The sequence below is a fragment of the Coffea arabica genome, chromosome 2e (genome assembly GCF_036785885.1).
Source record: "Coffea arabica cultivar ET-39 chromosome 2e, Coffea Arabica ET-39 HiFi, whole genome shotgun sequence".
Lineage (NCBI taxonomy): Eukaryota > Viridiplantae > Streptophyta > Magnoliopsida > Gentianales > Rubiaceae > Coffea > Coffea arabica.
This window is the reverse complement of record NC_092313.1, coordinates 13,056,778-13,074,963: the sequence shown is the minus strand read 5'-3', so window position 1 is coordinate 13,074,963 and position 18,186 is coordinate 13,056,778. Positions and strand designations below refer to the sequence as shown.

At 33.8% G+C, this 18,186-nt stretch overlaps 1 protein-coding gene across 11 annotated transcripts; it reads right to left on the bottom strand.

The window, feature by feature from the left end:
* Window positions 1–9,417: 9,417 nt before the first annotated feature.
* LOC113730087 (sister chromatid cohesion protein PDS5 homolog D-like) lies at window positions 9,418–17,400 on the bottom strand. Of its 11 annotated transcripts, none has more exons than XM_072079041.1 (15): window positions 16,840–17,391; window positions 16,404–16,654; window positions 15,526–15,695; window positions 15,308–15,423; window positions 15,107–15,229; window positions 14,858–14,919; window positions 12,293–12,348; window positions 12,086–12,194; window positions 11,792–11,972; window positions 11,170–11,296; window positions 10,920–11,002; window positions 10,401–10,483; window positions 10,228–10,296; window positions 9,836–10,009; window positions 9,418–9,754 (listed from the first exon to the last, which is right to left on the bottom strand). In XM_072079041.1, the coding sequence occupies exons 11-15, from the start codon at window positions 10,948–10,950 to the stop codon at window positions 9,683–9,685; spliced, it is 429 nt and encodes a 142-aa protein (XP_071935142.1). In that variant the 5' UTR covers window positions 10,951–11,002; window positions 11,170–11,296; window positions 11,792–11,972; window positions 12,086–12,194; window positions 12,293–12,348; window positions 14,858–14,919; window positions 15,107–15,229; window positions 15,308–15,423; window positions 15,526–15,695; window positions 16,404–16,654; window positions 16,840–17,391; the 3' UTR covers window positions 9,418–9,682. The 11 variants fall into 11 exon arrangements, 10 of the variants coding, with proteins under 10 accessions (XP_071935142.1, XP_071935144.1, XP_071935143.1 ...); XM_072079043.1 differs by having other exon boundaries at window positions 11,792–11,874; XM_072079042.1 differs by having other exon boundaries at window positions 12,086–12,171.
* Window positions 17,401–18,186: the final 786 nt, after the last annotated feature.

Genomic DNA, 18,186 nt, shown 5'->3' with positions numbered 1-18,186 from the left:
AAATGAGTTTAGTTTTGGGCAATAAATAATAAAAAAGCGTACATTTTTTTTTTATTTTGTATGCGTCCAGATGAGTATGCATACACAACTTTATTATGGATGTACATATCTGTAAATATTAGTTAGAAGTTGGTTTTAAGCAATAAAAGAAATTGTAATTCAATAGTTAAATTGATATTTAAGTAGAATAGAGACAATCATAAATGCAAAAGTTGGTTACAAAAAACATCGAACACATTTGATAAACAAACCAATCGAGTTTACAAGCAATACATATCGATTGATTCTCATGTATCTGTGGTAGGTCTCATACAAAATGAAAATTTAATGCCATAATTTTCAAACAGTTTTTAAGATAATATGATCTTTTAATTTTGGAATAGTTTAAGCCCTAAAGCAAATAATAGTAGATAAAACCTAGTAATTTTACTGAATGAAAATATGATTAGAATTGATTTGTACCACATTATATGAAACATGAGTTATTATTTAAATTATACATATGGTTCTTGAGAAATTTGTAAAAGGTTAAACATGAGTTACTATTTAAAATCACATGTACAATGATTAAGAACCTTTTTTTTTTGGGTTGAGCATAAGGAAACACGTCTTGTTTGAACTCAAAACCTACGAAGGCTTAAAAAAACATACAGTAATTAATGATGCAATAACCCTGAATTTTCACTCACGTTAGCGAGAGGGAGTGTTGCTAGGCTAGGCCGATTGGGCTATGCTGCATTGCAGAAGAGTAACGCGCTGACTGAGAGAGTGGAACTTCTGGTGCAAAGCTATATATGGTGATCAGTTGGAGGAGTACAATGTGAGAAATTTTTCAGATATGGGATATAGTAGAAAATTAGGAAAGTGAAAAGAGGTTTCCAACGGTCGGCTTTTTTTTAACTTAATTGAAAATCACGCGATACATTGCATATATTCGTGGAATTTTGGGGGTTACTTGGTTTGAATTCAGGGGGTCTTATTTATGTCCAAATTTTGACTTGGGGGGTTTGACTTAATGTTGAATAAATTCCAAGTTTTACACTTTTATCTTTAACAAAGATCCATTGTGACATTGGTTAATTCGATTTAAAGGTTTTCTTAGTCATCGTGATGTTCGGATTTGTTAAGAGTGATGTCACCTGTTTGTTTTGGTATTTCCTTTGTTATATTTTTTTAATTTTTTTTAGACACTGATAACCATGATTTTGCTCAATTTGAATTTTGCTGATTATGTACTTTAAGTATTGACACCTATAACTTTTCAAAAAAGGGCAAAAATGATTGGGTAATTGATGTCATGTTGTGGTTATGAGTCCATTTTACAGGACACAAAATTCATAAATTCTTGCATTTAAATAAACATTAGCCATAGCTGTATGCCATGTATGTATTTCACTTGTTTGTTTTGCAACTTTTTTTATAACATTGACAGCCATGAAAAATTTTACTTGATTTGATCATTGCTGATTATGTATTTTGAGTGTTGCTATTTAAAACTGTTCAGAAGAGGAAAGCCAGATCAGTATTTTAAGTGATGTTGTGCTTATGTACGTAGGAGTTCATAGTACAGGACACAAAACTCATTAATTCTTGCCTTTAAACAAGCAATAGCTATATTTATATGCCGTAAGTGTATTTGAAACTTTGTTTAGTAAAAGTAATAATTCTATTGGAGTCCATTAACAGTCGTTTTGGATAAAAAGCAAATGAAGAGAAATCACTAGTCCATGTATGTTATAGACTAAACAAATTGATAAATATCATAGAAATTTTTTTTCCCTTGAAGGACTTTAGAAAAAAAAGAATAAAATTTTTGGTCCTTTATTAAGCTGAAAATTTGTTTATTACTTACCCTAGACAACATAGGAGAGACAATTGGCTTCCATTTGCATTAATGTCTAATTGTTCAAATTAATCACTCCTCTGCACTTGCAATTCTTGCAGTATTTAAATTTACCTGAGATTATGGAGGTTATTTCCTACACATTAACAAAGAGAGAATAATTGTAATTGGTGTAATTGAAAATGCCTTTGCTAAATTTATGCCATGATCTTGATATCATTAGTTTCAAAAATGTTATTAAGTATTGTAGTTCCCTTTGGTGGAAGTACTAACTTCATTAAAGTACATAATCGTTTCTTTAATTGTAAATGCATGGGAATCCAAATGTGTGTGCGCGTGTGTATGCGTGTATATATCCGTGGGAAACAATGAAATTTAGGAGTTAATAACTATTCATTGCATATTACAAGCAACAAAAAAAAAAGAAGATCATTATGAGCTTCGATTATGATTCAAACATTAGTTAGCTTAAAAGCGAACAGCAGGTGAACTTAAAAACAATTAGATATAATCAGCACCTTCTATAGCCCTTAATTTCTTGACAAAAGGACAAGGAAAGGAAATGTTTGCATGGCCAACTATTTAGGTGAGGCAGTTGAATGGAACATGCAAAGCACTAATGGAAGGGATGAAGAGATTTTGTTTTGAATTTTGATAGGGCTGATACATCACTTTCACTGCATTATGCTGAGCCTGTCAAATGGTGACAAACAACCAACTTAGCTCACCCCACCCCTCTTCTTACTGAGTGATTTGTCTTATTTTATTCACAGTTGTTTTGGAATTGGAGAAAAGAGTTGAATACCAAAAAGAGAGAACAAGAGGGCCCTGTGCTGAAATTGATGTATGAATATCTGAACTCCTTGCTCAATTTAGTGTTCTTTTTCTAATATATTTTGGGCCAGTGCCTTTCACCTTTTTGGTCACCCCATCTGGAAGCTGGACATTAGGGCACAAACAGTTGGTAGATCAATTGTTTCTGCTGATTTTGTCCATTGCACAAGATGTATATTTATTTCTTCAGAGTATAAATACAAAGTAAATATAAAATAATTTTTTATGGACCTCATATGCAATGTTAAAATCATTGTACATACAATGATTGGAGCATTACAGTTTTTTTTTTTTTAATCAATTTTCAACCGTTCCTGCCCTACGTTCTTATAGCTCCATTTGAAAGCTGGCCTTTGGTACACAGTTACATGAGATTTTATTTTACTAAAATTGATTTCCTTAATGCAATATGTGTAGAGATGGCTTATTCTAGTGCACTTTATTTGAAGATACACTCAGTGCTTAACATACCAATAGTAATTAGGACTAAATCTGTGTTGTAATCTGCTATTTTTGTTACTCCAATATTAATTGGAAATAGGAGAGTCAGGTGTAATATTGAAAATTTAAGGGCAATAATTAAAATTGTCAGAAATTCGAGGGAGGTTTCTGACATGATAACTATAACATTAAATATAAGTCCTCTAAATTCTGATGATGGTGTTCGGCGTATCAACGTTAAAGTAGATTAGAAGTAATTGTATGTATACACAAACTAAGATATTAGCAATTTCTTAATACGTCAGAGTGAATTTAATTTAGTCAATGGCATACTAATTCTACTTCTACCGAAATTTACACAAATTGGTAGATAATAATACTTTATTAGCATATGAACTTCCTCAAATAATTATCGCAAATTATAATTTTATGTGGTCTTACCTTTGTTGATAGAGACATTAATTTAACAACATGAGATTTTTAGTTCGACTTTTAAAGTCTAACATTTCCCTTCTTCATCCATTTAAAGTTTAAAATCTCCATTGACCCAACAAAAAGCTGCAATTTAGCCTCACTACGCTACAACTCCCTTCTCAATAAGAATTAGAAGATTAATATTCTTACCTATCTTTTACCGTTGTAACACCCCTTTTAATAAGAATTGTAAAACCAACTTTCTTTGCCTAGTTTTTACCGGTGCAAAACATGTAAAAATTTTGACGTTTTCTGTCAAACAAATTGAGTTCAAGAACTAACCGAACATTAGGTTTCTGCAAATGAATTTGATTCTGCAAAGAAAGAATCAAATGCAGCCTGAATCATCATCTCAAAAGGCGAGGCAGAAAATGCTAAAGCAATGAAAGATTTGAGCAGCTAGCGTCCGAAAAGCAAGAAAGGAATGTGACAGAGAAGAGCTGGGAACGAACTAATAAATGAAAGTGGTCCTTAAATTGCCCGCATCCCCAAAATTGTCCGATCGTGGATGGCTTCACGAAGGATGCCGGTAACGTAGCCAACCAAGGGTGATTGATGATTAAATGCATTTAGGAACTACTTGCCTGCATGGACTTGCATTGATGATTTATTCTTCTGCTGGCAACATTTGGCTTTGATTTTTGTAACTTCCTATTTGTAAATCCTTTTTGGCCTTTTGAATATGTGACATGCAGATTATGGTAGATCTAATAATCAAGAACTTAATGGTATAAGATTTAAGAGTCTTTATTGCAATTAGAGGTGGCAATTTGTTCCAAGTCCCAATGGGTTACCCATGCTCATAGGGACTTTGGGCGCAACGGATCTTCTGTCCTACATCTTGTGCCACTCTCTGTCCCACTTTTTATTATATTGCTATTTCTCTTACATAAACATCATGTTTTAATTCTTTTTTGCTTCCTTAAGATCCAATAACTATTAATTGAGTAATACACAATATTTAACAAACTCAAAAAATCAAAATGCATAAAAAATGAGATTTTTTATGAATTTTCTACTGTATTTTTTAATTTTCTATTATATATTACTTTTTTGAAGCTGTTGTATTTATTTTTTACTTAATTAATAGTTATTGGATTTTAAGGAAGCAAAAAAGAATTAAAACATGATGTTTATGTGGGAGAAATAACAATATAATAAAAAGTGGGATAGAGAGTGACACATGGTGTAGGACAGAAGATCCGTTGCGGACTTTGGGCGGGATGGGTACTGAAATTTGATATTGGGTTTAAAATGGAACAAATCCCAATTGTACCCATTAATTGATGAAAAATTTTGGGAAATACTTGGGTACCCGTTGGGCTCAAATAGCAAGGGCTCTGTTTGGATTAGCTAGTTTTTGGGGTGTTTTTGAAATATTTTATTGTCGCAGTGTATATGAAAAATTTTTACTATAAAATTTTTTTAAAATATTTGATATACTAATATGGATGAGATAGTTTTTGAGTTATTGTATATTACTGTAACATTGTATTTGAAAATTTTGTTTTTTGAAAATATAGCCAATCCAAACGGAGTCTTAGATTCAAAAATTATTTTTAACAATTTTTATAGTCATACCAGCGATTATAATCGAGTAGTCTTCCTAGTCATTATCCACAAGAATTTTCAGCATTTTAGTCAGTTTAGACCTGTCATTCTTGGACAATGATGAGGATAAATATTCAACACCTTAGGTGCCTTGGTCATCTTGATATATGTTGGAATATGGCTGTATTATTGCAATTTACAATCTGAAGTTGATAGCAAATCTATATTGTCACAAATTAGTAGTTGTACACATATTATCTCTTCTACTCACTGGCTCTACCATATGTGGAATAGAATATTCTTAAAGGGCAAGATGGTTTGACATGATAACAATTAATATTTCAAAAAGAAACCAGAGACTTGAGCAAAAAAAAATAAATTCTTATGATATACATACTCGTTCTTTCTCATATACCACCTTAAAGATCATTAATGGACTATATAACTCAAGCTTCAAGCAGGTAAACTACATCATTTTTCAGTGTCTAGATTGTTCTTCTTTTTTTAAAAAAAAATTTTAGTAGAAATTATTTTGATTACTGCACAATATCTTGGGTGCCTAGAGCATCTAATATAGCAAGTCATAGGCTAGCACTTTTTGCATCAAAGCTAGTTAATGACATAGATTGGGTAAATGACTTCTCAAGTTGGTTGATAGACGCAAATAGAATAGATGAAGGGGCTGTTGCCCCCTTTTGCAATTAATCCTTGTATTATCAAGTGTTAATATATATAAAGATATTATCGTTTGTTGAAAAAAAAATGGTATTGTGAGTTACACGACATGGCACAAGACTACAAGGGAGTAACTAATGCAATATATCTTACTTCATATCAAGGGCCATTCCAAATATGTTTATATTGAATACCTCTATAGCAAATGCAAACCAAATAGGGACCCAAGAAAAACTAGTTTAGCCAACCTATACATGCAGATTTAGCCAATGAAGCACACGAGTAAGCAATGAGCAGAAGGTCGGCGATTTCCTTTTGTTGGTCCAAGAATTGAATGTCTAAGTATAACAACAACATTGCTTATTCTTATTATTATGGAGAAAGTGACCAAATAGCAGAACTGTATCTGTCAAATATACAAAACAGTTGGGCAAAATCATCCCAGTAGTATGTGGTTGGCAAAGGCTTCATGACTCATCAAATCAACAAATTTTTTTGAGAGTTATGTATGGGATACAGAGTTAATATTGGCGATTACGTGTTTTCACTATCATACAATCTGTGATCTTTGCATAAAACTCAGCTTTCTATATGTATGGAAGTAACATCATGGTCCACCACGAGGGGAACAAAATTTTTGGTGAATCCTATTTTGGTATATATTTATTGCTAACAATTTAATAAAATTCTCCAATTTTGCTCCTCCAAAATAATTAATATTAACTTTCACATCCTTTCTCTACATAACTTTCACATAAGATAACAACCTCTAATTCTTAAATAAATTAAAAGTATCGATCAAATCCTAAGTAGACTCAACTGAAATACCAATTAAAATAGAAGTAAAAAATGAAAATGAAAATAAAATCAACATATAAAGTCAATACGCCACTGTCACAAACATGAAAAGTGAAAGTTTCTTATCTTGAACTTATCTATCAATCTCTAAACTCCAATTCCAAATACTCTGAGGCAAATACTATTGCTAATTTTTCAATACTCTAGAGATATTGCTCTATTATATTTTCAATCTTTAATTATTCTTTATTTAAAGAATTATTCTTAAGTGGAGATTATTATTCTTAACATCTAACTTTAATGCAATATGGTAATATGTGATTTTTTCTATATTATTATACTTTAGTATCAAATCAAATTTAATTTCTTTGAATTCTATTTTTTTTGCAAAAAAGTATAACCACTCATAATTTTCTACGTAGTGAGTGATAATAAAATAATATTTTCATCGCTTAAAACTCGAATTGCTAAAGAAAAAAATGATAGAGAGTTTGATTTTGACTGTTTTGTTTAAGATTTGTCCTAGTATTAAATGCTAGTTAAGGTACTTTGAATTTGGAATGTAATTTGAGATACTTTCTTTGCTTCATTATTTTGAATTTCTACATCCTCTATTATTTGCCCCTCCCCCAAGCAAAATTTCTGGCTCTGACCAATCACATCGAATTTCTCAAACTTCAGTTCTTCCTCTACGTTTACCCCATATGGTTTCAGGGTACAATTAATCCTCAAGCAAATGATACAATTCTTTTCCCTATCCAGATCACAGTGAAATAAAAGGAAAAGATAGATAAACAATAGTGTATTATTATTACCTCTCTAGGAGTATCGATAGTCGTGTTTTGGAGTATACTTGTTTGGAATTATTTTACATGTTGTCTTTCTTAAATATAATTTGGTATGCCCATGCATAAATGTTTCAAGATATAAAAATAAGAGGCTACAAGAATTCGTTATCCTGAATATTTTGATCTATACTTCATTTTTTTCTTTTGTTTTCTTCAGGGCATACTTTAATAAACCACAACACGTTTTCCCTTTTATAATCAAAACAAAGCAACAACTATTTTCAGGAAGCAGAAGTCTGAGTTGGCCGATGACAATCTACAATTCCAGTACTAGTCTTATAGCTAGTTTGGGAGTTTAGGAAAGAAAAGAAAAGAACAGAAACCTTGAGTTAGAAAAGAAAAGAAAAGATTATAATATCTTTTCATGTTATTTGGGAGTTCTGGAGAAGAAAGGAGATGAAATAACTTTCCTTTGTTTGGAAGTGGAGAAAAGTGAAAAGACAAGATTCAATTTTACATAAAAATCCTTAAATCTTAAGATATCATGAGAATTTTATTAGGTTATATAGTTATATTTTAATCTTTTAAGGGTAAAAATGGCATATGGTATAATTCATTTAACTCACTCCACTTTCTCACGTTTTCCGCCCGTTTTGGGCAGAAAGTTTTTCTGACGTGGAAGGGAGTTGACATCCGTCCGTTTCTTTTCAATTCTTTCCTATCCAAAGTCCCAAATGTGAGAAAGATTCAACTTTCCTTTGCAATCTTTTCTTTTCTCACCAAATCTGCTCTTCCAAACTAGCTATTAGTCTAAATGTCTTATCAATACTTAACTTCATGAACAAAGTCATGCTCAAAATAGCCAGAGGCCACCGAGGGATACATCATACATGTGAAACAAGCATGCTACTAGTTTATATCTGTAGTGACTTCAATTTGAACTCTTTGAGCTATTTATGGCTTGTCAAAAAATGGAGATGGATTGATTTTGTGAATCAATGAATGTTTTCATAAGGACACCGACCAAGGGGCTCATGCATGTACTACTGTTTTTACATGGTAGCTATGGCCAAATTGAAGGTGATCTAATTCCCGTGAAGATTTTGCATGGATTCTCGGGGGGGTGATGACCGATCATCTTCCTTTGTGGGGACTATATATGATAGGACTAGGAGAATAACACCGCGCGATGCGCGGTGTAATTTTCAATCTTGCCCATAAATGCCCAATTATTCAAATTCAAATATTAAATATAAAAAAAATTATTAGATGCCTCTCCTCTTATTGCATGGACGAAATGGAAGATTTCATCTGTTGCAATGGAAAATAATAGGTACAAAGCTTTCTACAATGCTAAAAAGTTTCGTTGTTTCAGCAGCTTTTTTAACTATGAATTTAAAACTGTCTTGATCCCATTTATATTCAGATAAACATATGAGCAAATTAAATCCTACCATATGCCAGAAAGTGCAGTAGACTGCTCCAAATCGTTTTCTTTCTAAAGATCTCAACACAAGGCCAACATGTCAGATGATAGAAGATGCTCAACACAAGTTTAAGTGAGTGCACACCTACATGCAATAGGCAATAAGTGAGTGAATGCATGTTAAGTGGAGGTCATGACAGGATCTTAGATTAATTAGACAAGTGACTGCAGAACCTACAAGCACAGGAGCCCCCTGGTCATAAACAAATTTAATAAGTAATTAGATGTTAATTAGTCATACTTCTTTTCCATTTGATGTTCTAACCACCCTCATAGATACACTAACTGCCAAGATCTAGAAAAAGAATGACCTCTCAGGTATAGAATGGTGGGAAAAAATCACATTTACCAATTGCCCATGCATGCTCTTGTTTGGTTGCGTATAAGAAATTAACTACAGAGAAGATGCGGCCATATCGAAATCACTAAAATAATAAGGTTGTACACATTTTTTATATTAAATAAATTGACTAATCAGTATTCATATGATTGATAGAGCATTTAGAAGTATCAGAAATGAAAAACGGTTGAAGGAAACAAGAGGTTTATATTTTGAGAAGGGATCATTAAACGAGGGACGTTTTTTTTTTCCTAAAAACAACTGTAACAATGAGAATGAATGTACTAAATCTGCATTTTTTTTGCTGAAAAAGTCCCAGATGATACCTACAAAAAATAATCGAACTAATATCTAAACTAAGATTTATCTAAACTAAGATTGAGCACAAAATTAATGTACATTCAGAAAGTTACAAATAAAAGATCAAACAGCCAATAAATTCTTCTGATGTCTTAGACGTGTGATAATGCTTCCTGTTTAGCTGAAGGCATTTTCTTCAAAGCTAGTTGTGCAGCATCCTTAAGCTGCAATTTTTTAGTAGGTAAATCATTAGAAAATAAAATGATGGTTGGCAGTTCCATAACAGTAACATTAAAATGACATACACTCAAATTTGCCTTAACATGATTCCACAACGGAGGTAAGTCAGCAGAGACTTTTTGCACAGAAAGCTCTGGAGGCTTTGCATTCTTGAAAAAGGAATGTTTCAATAGTTTCTCTGCAGTTAGCCTCTTTGTCAAGTCTTTCACCAAGCACATTGCAACCATTTCTTTAAAACACTGTTCGAAATTGAGGAAATGCTTTAGCAATAAAAAACATAAGAATGAGGAAATGCCGAAATAGAAACAAACAGCTAGAATATGGATCTAACTTGGTGTCCTAGAGAAAGTTTATATCTAAGTAGAAACAAACAGATAGAATATTGATCCAGTTTGGTGTGCTAGAAAATGTTTATATCTAAGCACAGTAGCCAACTATTAGAAGAAAAAGGACATGCCTTGGGGAACTTTTTATCGCGGTCATAATCAAGTCCAGGAGGCGCATTTTGTATGGTCATCAAAGGAACCTACCAAAACGAGGAAGTTCCATTAAGTGCACAACTACAGTTCAAGAACATGTTGCATCAAGTTCATTATTGTTATCTGGTGTTGTTGCATATAACGTCCATACCTTCATTGGGGGATATTTCGAGAATGGTGCATGACCATGAGCCAACTCCAGTGTGGTGGATTCCAAATGAGCAGATATCAGCCCTGATACAAAGAAAAATCACCATTTCTTTCACAAAACTATGAAACCAAATTATGTACAAAGGCCATTTTAGTGTTTCTGGAATTCATTAGACACAATGTTTACTTAATTTCTCTTCTTTCTTTCAGGTTTTCCCTTAGCTCTAATTTGCTGCTCATGACAAGCTCTAGGTTGCAAACTTAAAAGGAACCTTTACTAACAACTTTCTAATTCAACTAAAATATATTAGTCACACTACTTCCCACTTAAGTGGCGAAAATTGGAGCATTCTATACGCAAAGACCATTCCCAGGGACTGATTTTCCATACACTCAGAGTTTCCTTTGCCACTGACTGTAAGCTCTCGTAAAACAAGTACAATTAATATATAATAAAAAGCTTAGCCATGCTTGTTTAACATATAAAAAGAGGTAAAAAATTTTACAAGAAGATGAGCACCACATTGTCCCCAGCTGGCATTTCTCGGCATAATGAAGCAACTATATCGGCATAATCATTAATATCTAGCCTCATCAACTTCACTGCATTCATAAGAAAAGATCTGACTTTAGTTGAGCAGTTCTTTAATACTCTCTCCTAACCAAGAGGAAACGGGTGAAGTAATCTGAGGCAAACAATAAAGGTAATGGAGTAATAATAAAACAAGAACAAGAATAAATGAAACAGAGATCTATATAAGGAAGGGTACCTGGTTTTCCTTTTGCACACTAGCTAGAATCGGCTTTAAAAGACCCAATGGGATGTCATCACTCTCATCTAAAAGCCAAGTCATAATATCTTCCATGTATGAGAATACAGCTTGTGGGTGGTTGAACCTTGTATTAGACATTCAAACACAGAACAACAATCAGCACATGACAATTGAATGTGTTGACTTGCATGAGACAGGTGCAAGATTAGCAAATGAATACCTCTAATTTGTTTAATTTGGTACAACTTTCTAAATTACTCCGTTAGGCTAGTTGCATTGCATACCATGAGTTGATCACTCAACAACAAATAATAAAGGCTTGCCATGAGTCGAGCAAAATTTTCAATTTCATTGCTGCTAAATGAGGAGTTCACGAAGTTGAAAGCAGATCATATTTGCAGGAAAGAAGGTTGAACATAATGGGAATGCTATTACAAGTTCGAATTCAATGCTATTACAAGTTCGAATTCAAGATAACCTTAATTGTTAGTATTAGAGTTAATTTAAAGAAGCAAACAAATATCAATTACTACAAGACCCAAAGAGAAAAGGCAGTTAATCAAAATGTCTTGACAATAAAAATACATATTAAAAATTAGCTGTAACATCTTAGCCTTACTTAATGGTACTTAGAAGGACTTCGAAGATTTTAGTGACCAATGAGTCGCAGCCTATGTCCAGCAAGATGATGCAGCATTTGACCTTCGCAACGATTTCAAGAATGTGCAAAGCTTTAGCATAGCAGCGACCAGAGAAAAGCGACAACTTCTTGAATGCAGCTAAAGTGAACCGAAAAATATCTTGTACAGCATGCAAATGAAAAGGCTGAGAACTGGCTCTAAACAAGTATACAACAGGAAGCAGACAAACAAATACAGAAAAGAGTAAATACTGTTGCAGGTGTTCAGCTTACCTTCATTCTTTCATTCTCATAAGGTTGATGCGGAGAACTAATCCTTAACACCTCACAGATGCAAGACATAACTGAAATCCTGACATCTGTATTAGGATGTCTAAGCAGCCTATCAGAGATCAAAGCCATCATCGAAGGCAAGAGCCCATCTTGAATCAAACTGGAAGGATCTTAACCGAAAAAATAAATTAAAGAAAATCGCACAACCTGAAAAGTTGATTCTTTTTCTCCTTCTCGTGGACTTTCAATCCATTGTCCTCAATCTATGAGAAGCAAAATGTGATTGTGAGTAACTGCAAATTCAAGAAAATAAAGAAAGAAACAAAAACTAAACCCAAAAACATCAAAGTGCCTTCTTTGTTTTCTTCTTTTTGTTGATTAACAAAGAAGAAAGAAAGCATGTAGATGAATGATAGATTCGGTCATCGTTTGAGAGAGAGGGAGAGCAAGAGAGGAAGAGTGTTCGTCTGAGCTCTGAGGGAGACCGAGACGGAGAAAGTGAGATGAAAACAGTGGTAAATATCTGTCATAGGACACTTTTTTTTTTTGAAGGAACAATGGAATCCAAAGTAAACTCACGTGAGGAGCACAGATTTTGGACTAACACTCTCTAGCCAATAACCATTGACCACATCACCACCACAAGCACCTCTTTTGAGATATGGCATTCCCCCTTTTATATATATGTTAATTAATTAACAAAAGAGTAATTCTTAATTGTTCTCAACGAAGGCAGAGAAAAGGATTGAATTAGAAAAATCATAGTGGCCTTGGATGAGGGAGATAGCTATAAGATGGGTTGGTACTTTTCAACTTTGCCAACAATAGAAGAATCGAAGCTCGGGCCTTGGGTTTTGCCAGGGGATTTTTCTATAGAAAAAGGAGAGGAAGAGGAAGAGTGGGAGGCAGAGTTTCTTGTCGATTTTGGCACTGAAAAATAATAGATAGAAACATGAAATAAACAAATAAACAGGGTAAAGAAAATATAGGGAAAAAAAGTAGTTAAGCAAAGCAAACAAAAGAAAGAATTACAAGAGATGAGGAAAAACCGCGGAAGACCCTATACAAAGTGGTTTATGAAGGGAATGAAAGCAAAGTTCCAATTTTTGGACTTGCAATACCACAAACAATAAACAGATTAGATAGCCAAAAAATATCTTTTAAACGAAAAAATCATAAAAGAACTTTCTCAAATTTGTTAAATGCATTCTGATACTTTTTAGTTGCGAAAAAAAATTAAGATTCTTTCCAATTTTTATTTTTTTAAAAAGATAACCAAATAGAATGCACGTTATTAAAGGGGAAAATTTTACAGAATCTGATGTTGGAAGAAATTTCCAATTTTTTGCACCTACAACATATATATACAAATTAATATACAAAAATTAGACTACTAAACCCCACAAAAAATCCAAAAGGTTAGAGAAGTACTAAGCAAGAAGAAGAAATTACAATGCAAAAAAATCATGTGTCGTGCACAACATCCTTTCACGACCATTTTACATGACTCAATTAGGCTGAAATTCCATGTTTTTCTTTTAAGCTGCTTATTTTTCTTCTCATCTTCTACTTTTGATCAGGAGAAAGAATTTAAAAAATTTACAATAAAAAATGCATAGCAAACTTTACCACGATAGCTAGCTAGCTTATTTACCACAATCACAGGCATAGTAGTAGAAGATAAAGACAAGCAAATCACTGAGCTTTCTCCTTAATGCTTCCTAATTCTCCCCCTTCAGTTAGAAAATTACACAAAATACTTGCATGCATAACCAATAATAAAACAAAATGTTTCCATAGTTTACAATCAATGCCAAAGTAATGCAATAGTTTCATTAGAAATGATTTGACCTTTTTTATTTGATAAAAACTCAAGACTATGATTCTTTGCGAGCCTTAGCTCATTTTATTCTTAAGCACATTTATTTTGTTATAGCTATGTCACCTTAAGTTGAATCACAATTTTCATTCTCAAGGTGAATTGTGAAAAATCTTTTGCAAATTAAAAGAAAGTCACCACCAGAAAAAATAACAATACCTCACCATGTAAAGTGCAAATGAGTGAAACTCTTTTATTACCAGAAGTACTAAAAGCATATTAAAGAAAATAGTAGAAGAAAAATGCTTAAATCCAAACAACACTTCTGCCTCATAGAAAGAGAAAATTCCACCATTCATTTCACAAGCACAAAATGAGATTTATCATTAATTTTTTGAAGTCAAGCATCCCATGAAATTATCATCAAAAGTCAAGTCCCTCTAGGCTGTAAACAATTCCAGTCAACAACTTATATATTGGAAGGTTTACAAATTGAGAGAAACCTATGACGGACAAAAAATCTCACTTCTAGTTTTTAAAAAGGGATTAAAGATTAAAAAAAATAAAGCAAGATTTGCCCCAGTGGAATGAACCACTGATTATTTGCAAGCATCAAATGCAAAGCATTATTTATTGTCTTCATTCAAATGAATTCATTGAAATTAACAGATATGGAACTTGGCAAACAAAAATCGAACACCCAAGTATTAGCAAATACATGAATGTCAATGGTTTTAATAATCAGTGCACAAGTTGAGACTTGAAAATTTAGAAGAAGTAGAGTCCTATTTCGTATCACTTAGAACATATTTAACATAATACCAAAAGCATATAATTAAATACAAATTCCTGATAATACATAGCTGCACTGGACAAACAAAACACATACATATTGTAAAAGGCCCACAATTTCTTGATAACTATTAAAGAACAGAAAGTATGACAGAAAGTACCTTAACTAACTGCTGAATGTTAGATAACAAATCATAATATTCATCGGCTCAGTATAGAGAACCTGACAATACATATTGAATTAGGTAAATTGGAAAAAAGAGATTAAGAAAAGGTAAAATCATCTATTGAATGTGTGTGATAAATGAGGTGGAAAGAAAAGCCATCTTAAAAGGTAATAATACATATTAGTGTATAACACATATTTTGTTATAGCTATGTCACCTTAAGTTGAATCACAATATCATTACCTGTACAACCTGTAGGAAATTATGTATCACCTTAATGGCCTCCAAAACTTTTGAGAACTCCAACTTATCTTCATTCTTCACTGAGGTCAGGCACAAGACCGATGTAGTTTTCTTATGAACAATCTGCGAGAGAGTGTCAATTACATCAGTCCTGGCTACAATAAAAGCGTCCAAAAAGGCTCCACAAAGAAGGAAACTTACCACTCCCAATCGCGATTTTCCCTTCACAATACAATAGGGAATTTCCATCTTCCTGCACAAAGCAGGAAGCCAAACAACCAACTCGATTGGTTCCACATCGTGAGCAACAATTGTGCCTTGTTCAGCAGAAAATAATTTCTATGAGCCACAGCTTGTACTACCAAGAGTGAGACACTACAGAAAACGAACAAAATATAGAACAAAAGTACGATAAAGACCTGCTCAACAAGGCACGTCACATGCTGTAAACTGTATTTGACAACGATTGGCTTCTTAGCATCAGAAGCTTTCCCTTTAGCCTCAGCTTGAGCTGTCTTGAGAAGACGCTCTTTTTTGGCTGCCTTGTCCTCAGGCCTGTACTTGAGAAGCATCTTGAATAGATTTGTTGCTGCATATCAATGGAAGCATCAGAAAATACATACATTGGCAAGAGAAAAAATGAAGCAGTGAAATGGCAACCCCGAAAGGAAACAGGATATCTCCTTGACTGGTATTATTAAGATAGGGACAAATTTAGAGACTCCCTTAAATCTACCACAGCAAATTATTACCTTTTACCAATTTCATGACAACAGATAGAGCGACACATTACGACTCAGTTTCTAGTCATCCAAGAGATTATAGGGGAAGACGATGTACAATTACCATGTACAAATATTATGATCCGAGCAACCTCAATTTCTTTCTATTTACCACATCTGGCATATCCAGTTGGCTAAGAACCATAAAAGAATGATTTTTAAATTTACATAAAGATTTCATTCTTTAAAGTTGGCTAGTTACAGCAACACCGTTTGCCCTGCTCAACCATGGGATCCTATTCTACGCAATCATCAGAGAGAAAGGGGGGGAATAAGAATGAGTAAGCATTTGAAGTATGATTACAAGTGCAATAGGTGATCAATATGCGAGAAAGCACAGATTTATGTCAAGAAAATAACTGGATTTTTCTTTACAGCAGTCAAATACCAGACCAGGGTTGTCAAGATGGTGCAATCAAGGTGAACAACTTAGAGTCCCGATAAAAATCATCGTATAACATTAAGAAAAAGGGGAAACAGCATAATAAATAAAAAGCGAGTGAGGGAGAGGCGACCAAGATTTTTGTCGAGTCTTGGAGAACTGGTTGAGCGTCGGAGGAACCTTCAAGCACTGCCTGAGGATCCTCTTCTTCCTCTGGATCCGGACATTGAGAGGCCATTTGATGAACCTGGTGAGATCCTTCTTCGGTGGGAGGGCTCCTCGAATTCCGAACTGCTTCGGACGCTTCTCGAACAGAGGATTCGCCACCTTCTCGATTTTCCTCCTCGCCACTGCAGCTGGAGCCCTCGCACCTCTCTTTGGAGCCTTCAAAACAAAAAAAAAGCATCCATCAATGACAACACAAAGAACTCAAAATGTCAGAGATATGGCGTTTTTTTCAAAACCAAACGAAAGATTGGAAATTAGAATGCAGCATCTGCATATATGTGTATCAGTAACAATCATCATCGAGAAGACAGAAATAACTTGGTGGTGAAGAGCCGCCTTACCATTTCGTTGCCTGAGGGGTTTGGAGAAACAACGGCGCGACGTCAAAAACCCTAGGGCTTAGTTTAGGAGTTTAGGTCTGGTTAGAATAGAATTAGAATTACACGTTATCAGTTAGTCAGTTAGAAGGAAAAACAGAGAAACAATGAAAGAGGAAAAATGAAAACAAGTTGGACGAACACTCTCCAACCAAGATGTGAGACATAGGAATCATCTGCATTTTTCTGTTTTGGTCCCGTGGGTAAAGGAAGAAAGAAGAAAGGGAAAAAAAAAAGAAATGAAAAGGTCGGCTTTCAAAGAAGGAAAAAATGGAGAAGTGGAGGTGGTTGGATGTAGTTTTTCATTTCTGAATGATAATGATCAGGGTGACGAAAAAGAAAGAAAGTGAAAACAGAGGAAGAAAGGGAGTAATGGAGGCGGTGATGATGAAGAAATGGAGAGGGGAAAGTGGAGAGTGGGAGATGACTTGTGACGGTGATCTGCAAATCAAATCAGGGGAGAGGAGGAAAATTTTTTGTCCACTACTTCTCCCAAATTCTAACCAGTCAATCAATCAAGTCTGCGGTGTAAAAGGCCAAAAAAAGTAGCCTGCAGAGCAAATGGTGAACAGTAACAGCATCGTGGGAATAAAAAATTTGGACGAACACTCTTTAGCCAATCACAATTGGCCACATCACCAACACAAGCACTCAATTCGGCCATTGCATTCGCTCTTTTATACATATGTATAATTTTTTTATCTCACATACATCACATCACAAAAAGTACTACAGTAAAAATATCTCTAATAATTCACAATCCAAACAAATTTGATGTGTATGGTTGTAATACACCCAGAACCACTAACGTTGTTAGCCCCAGTGGAGCTCTTCTCGCTGTTAGGTTTAAAGTTTAAATTTTGAATCTTGAATATGATAATTGAGAATAAAAAGAATGTGAGAAGTTGGAAGGTTAGAAAAAAAATAGTTGTAATGCACCCCATTATGATGAAAAATATGTTATCCATCTTTAAAATAATTATGTTATGCAGTTGCCTCCATAATTGTTTCACATTTTCCCTTCAATTAGGTAACATGCTTTGGTACTTCGAATAATCTTAGCAAGGGGCAATTTAAGCATATTTTAACGTTTAAGAGGAGGTAATGTGATCGAAAAGTGAAAATCTGAAAAAGTTTAAGGGGCACAGTTGTAAGAGAACAGAAGAATTTTTACTTGTATTGTTAAAGACTAAAGTTGAGGCGCCCTCAACAGAATGCGGCTCCGGACATGACAAATGTTAGATACATTCATGTTATTCCTTTTACATTCCTTTTGGTGAGACTATGAAGCATTTGATGCATTGTAGTTGT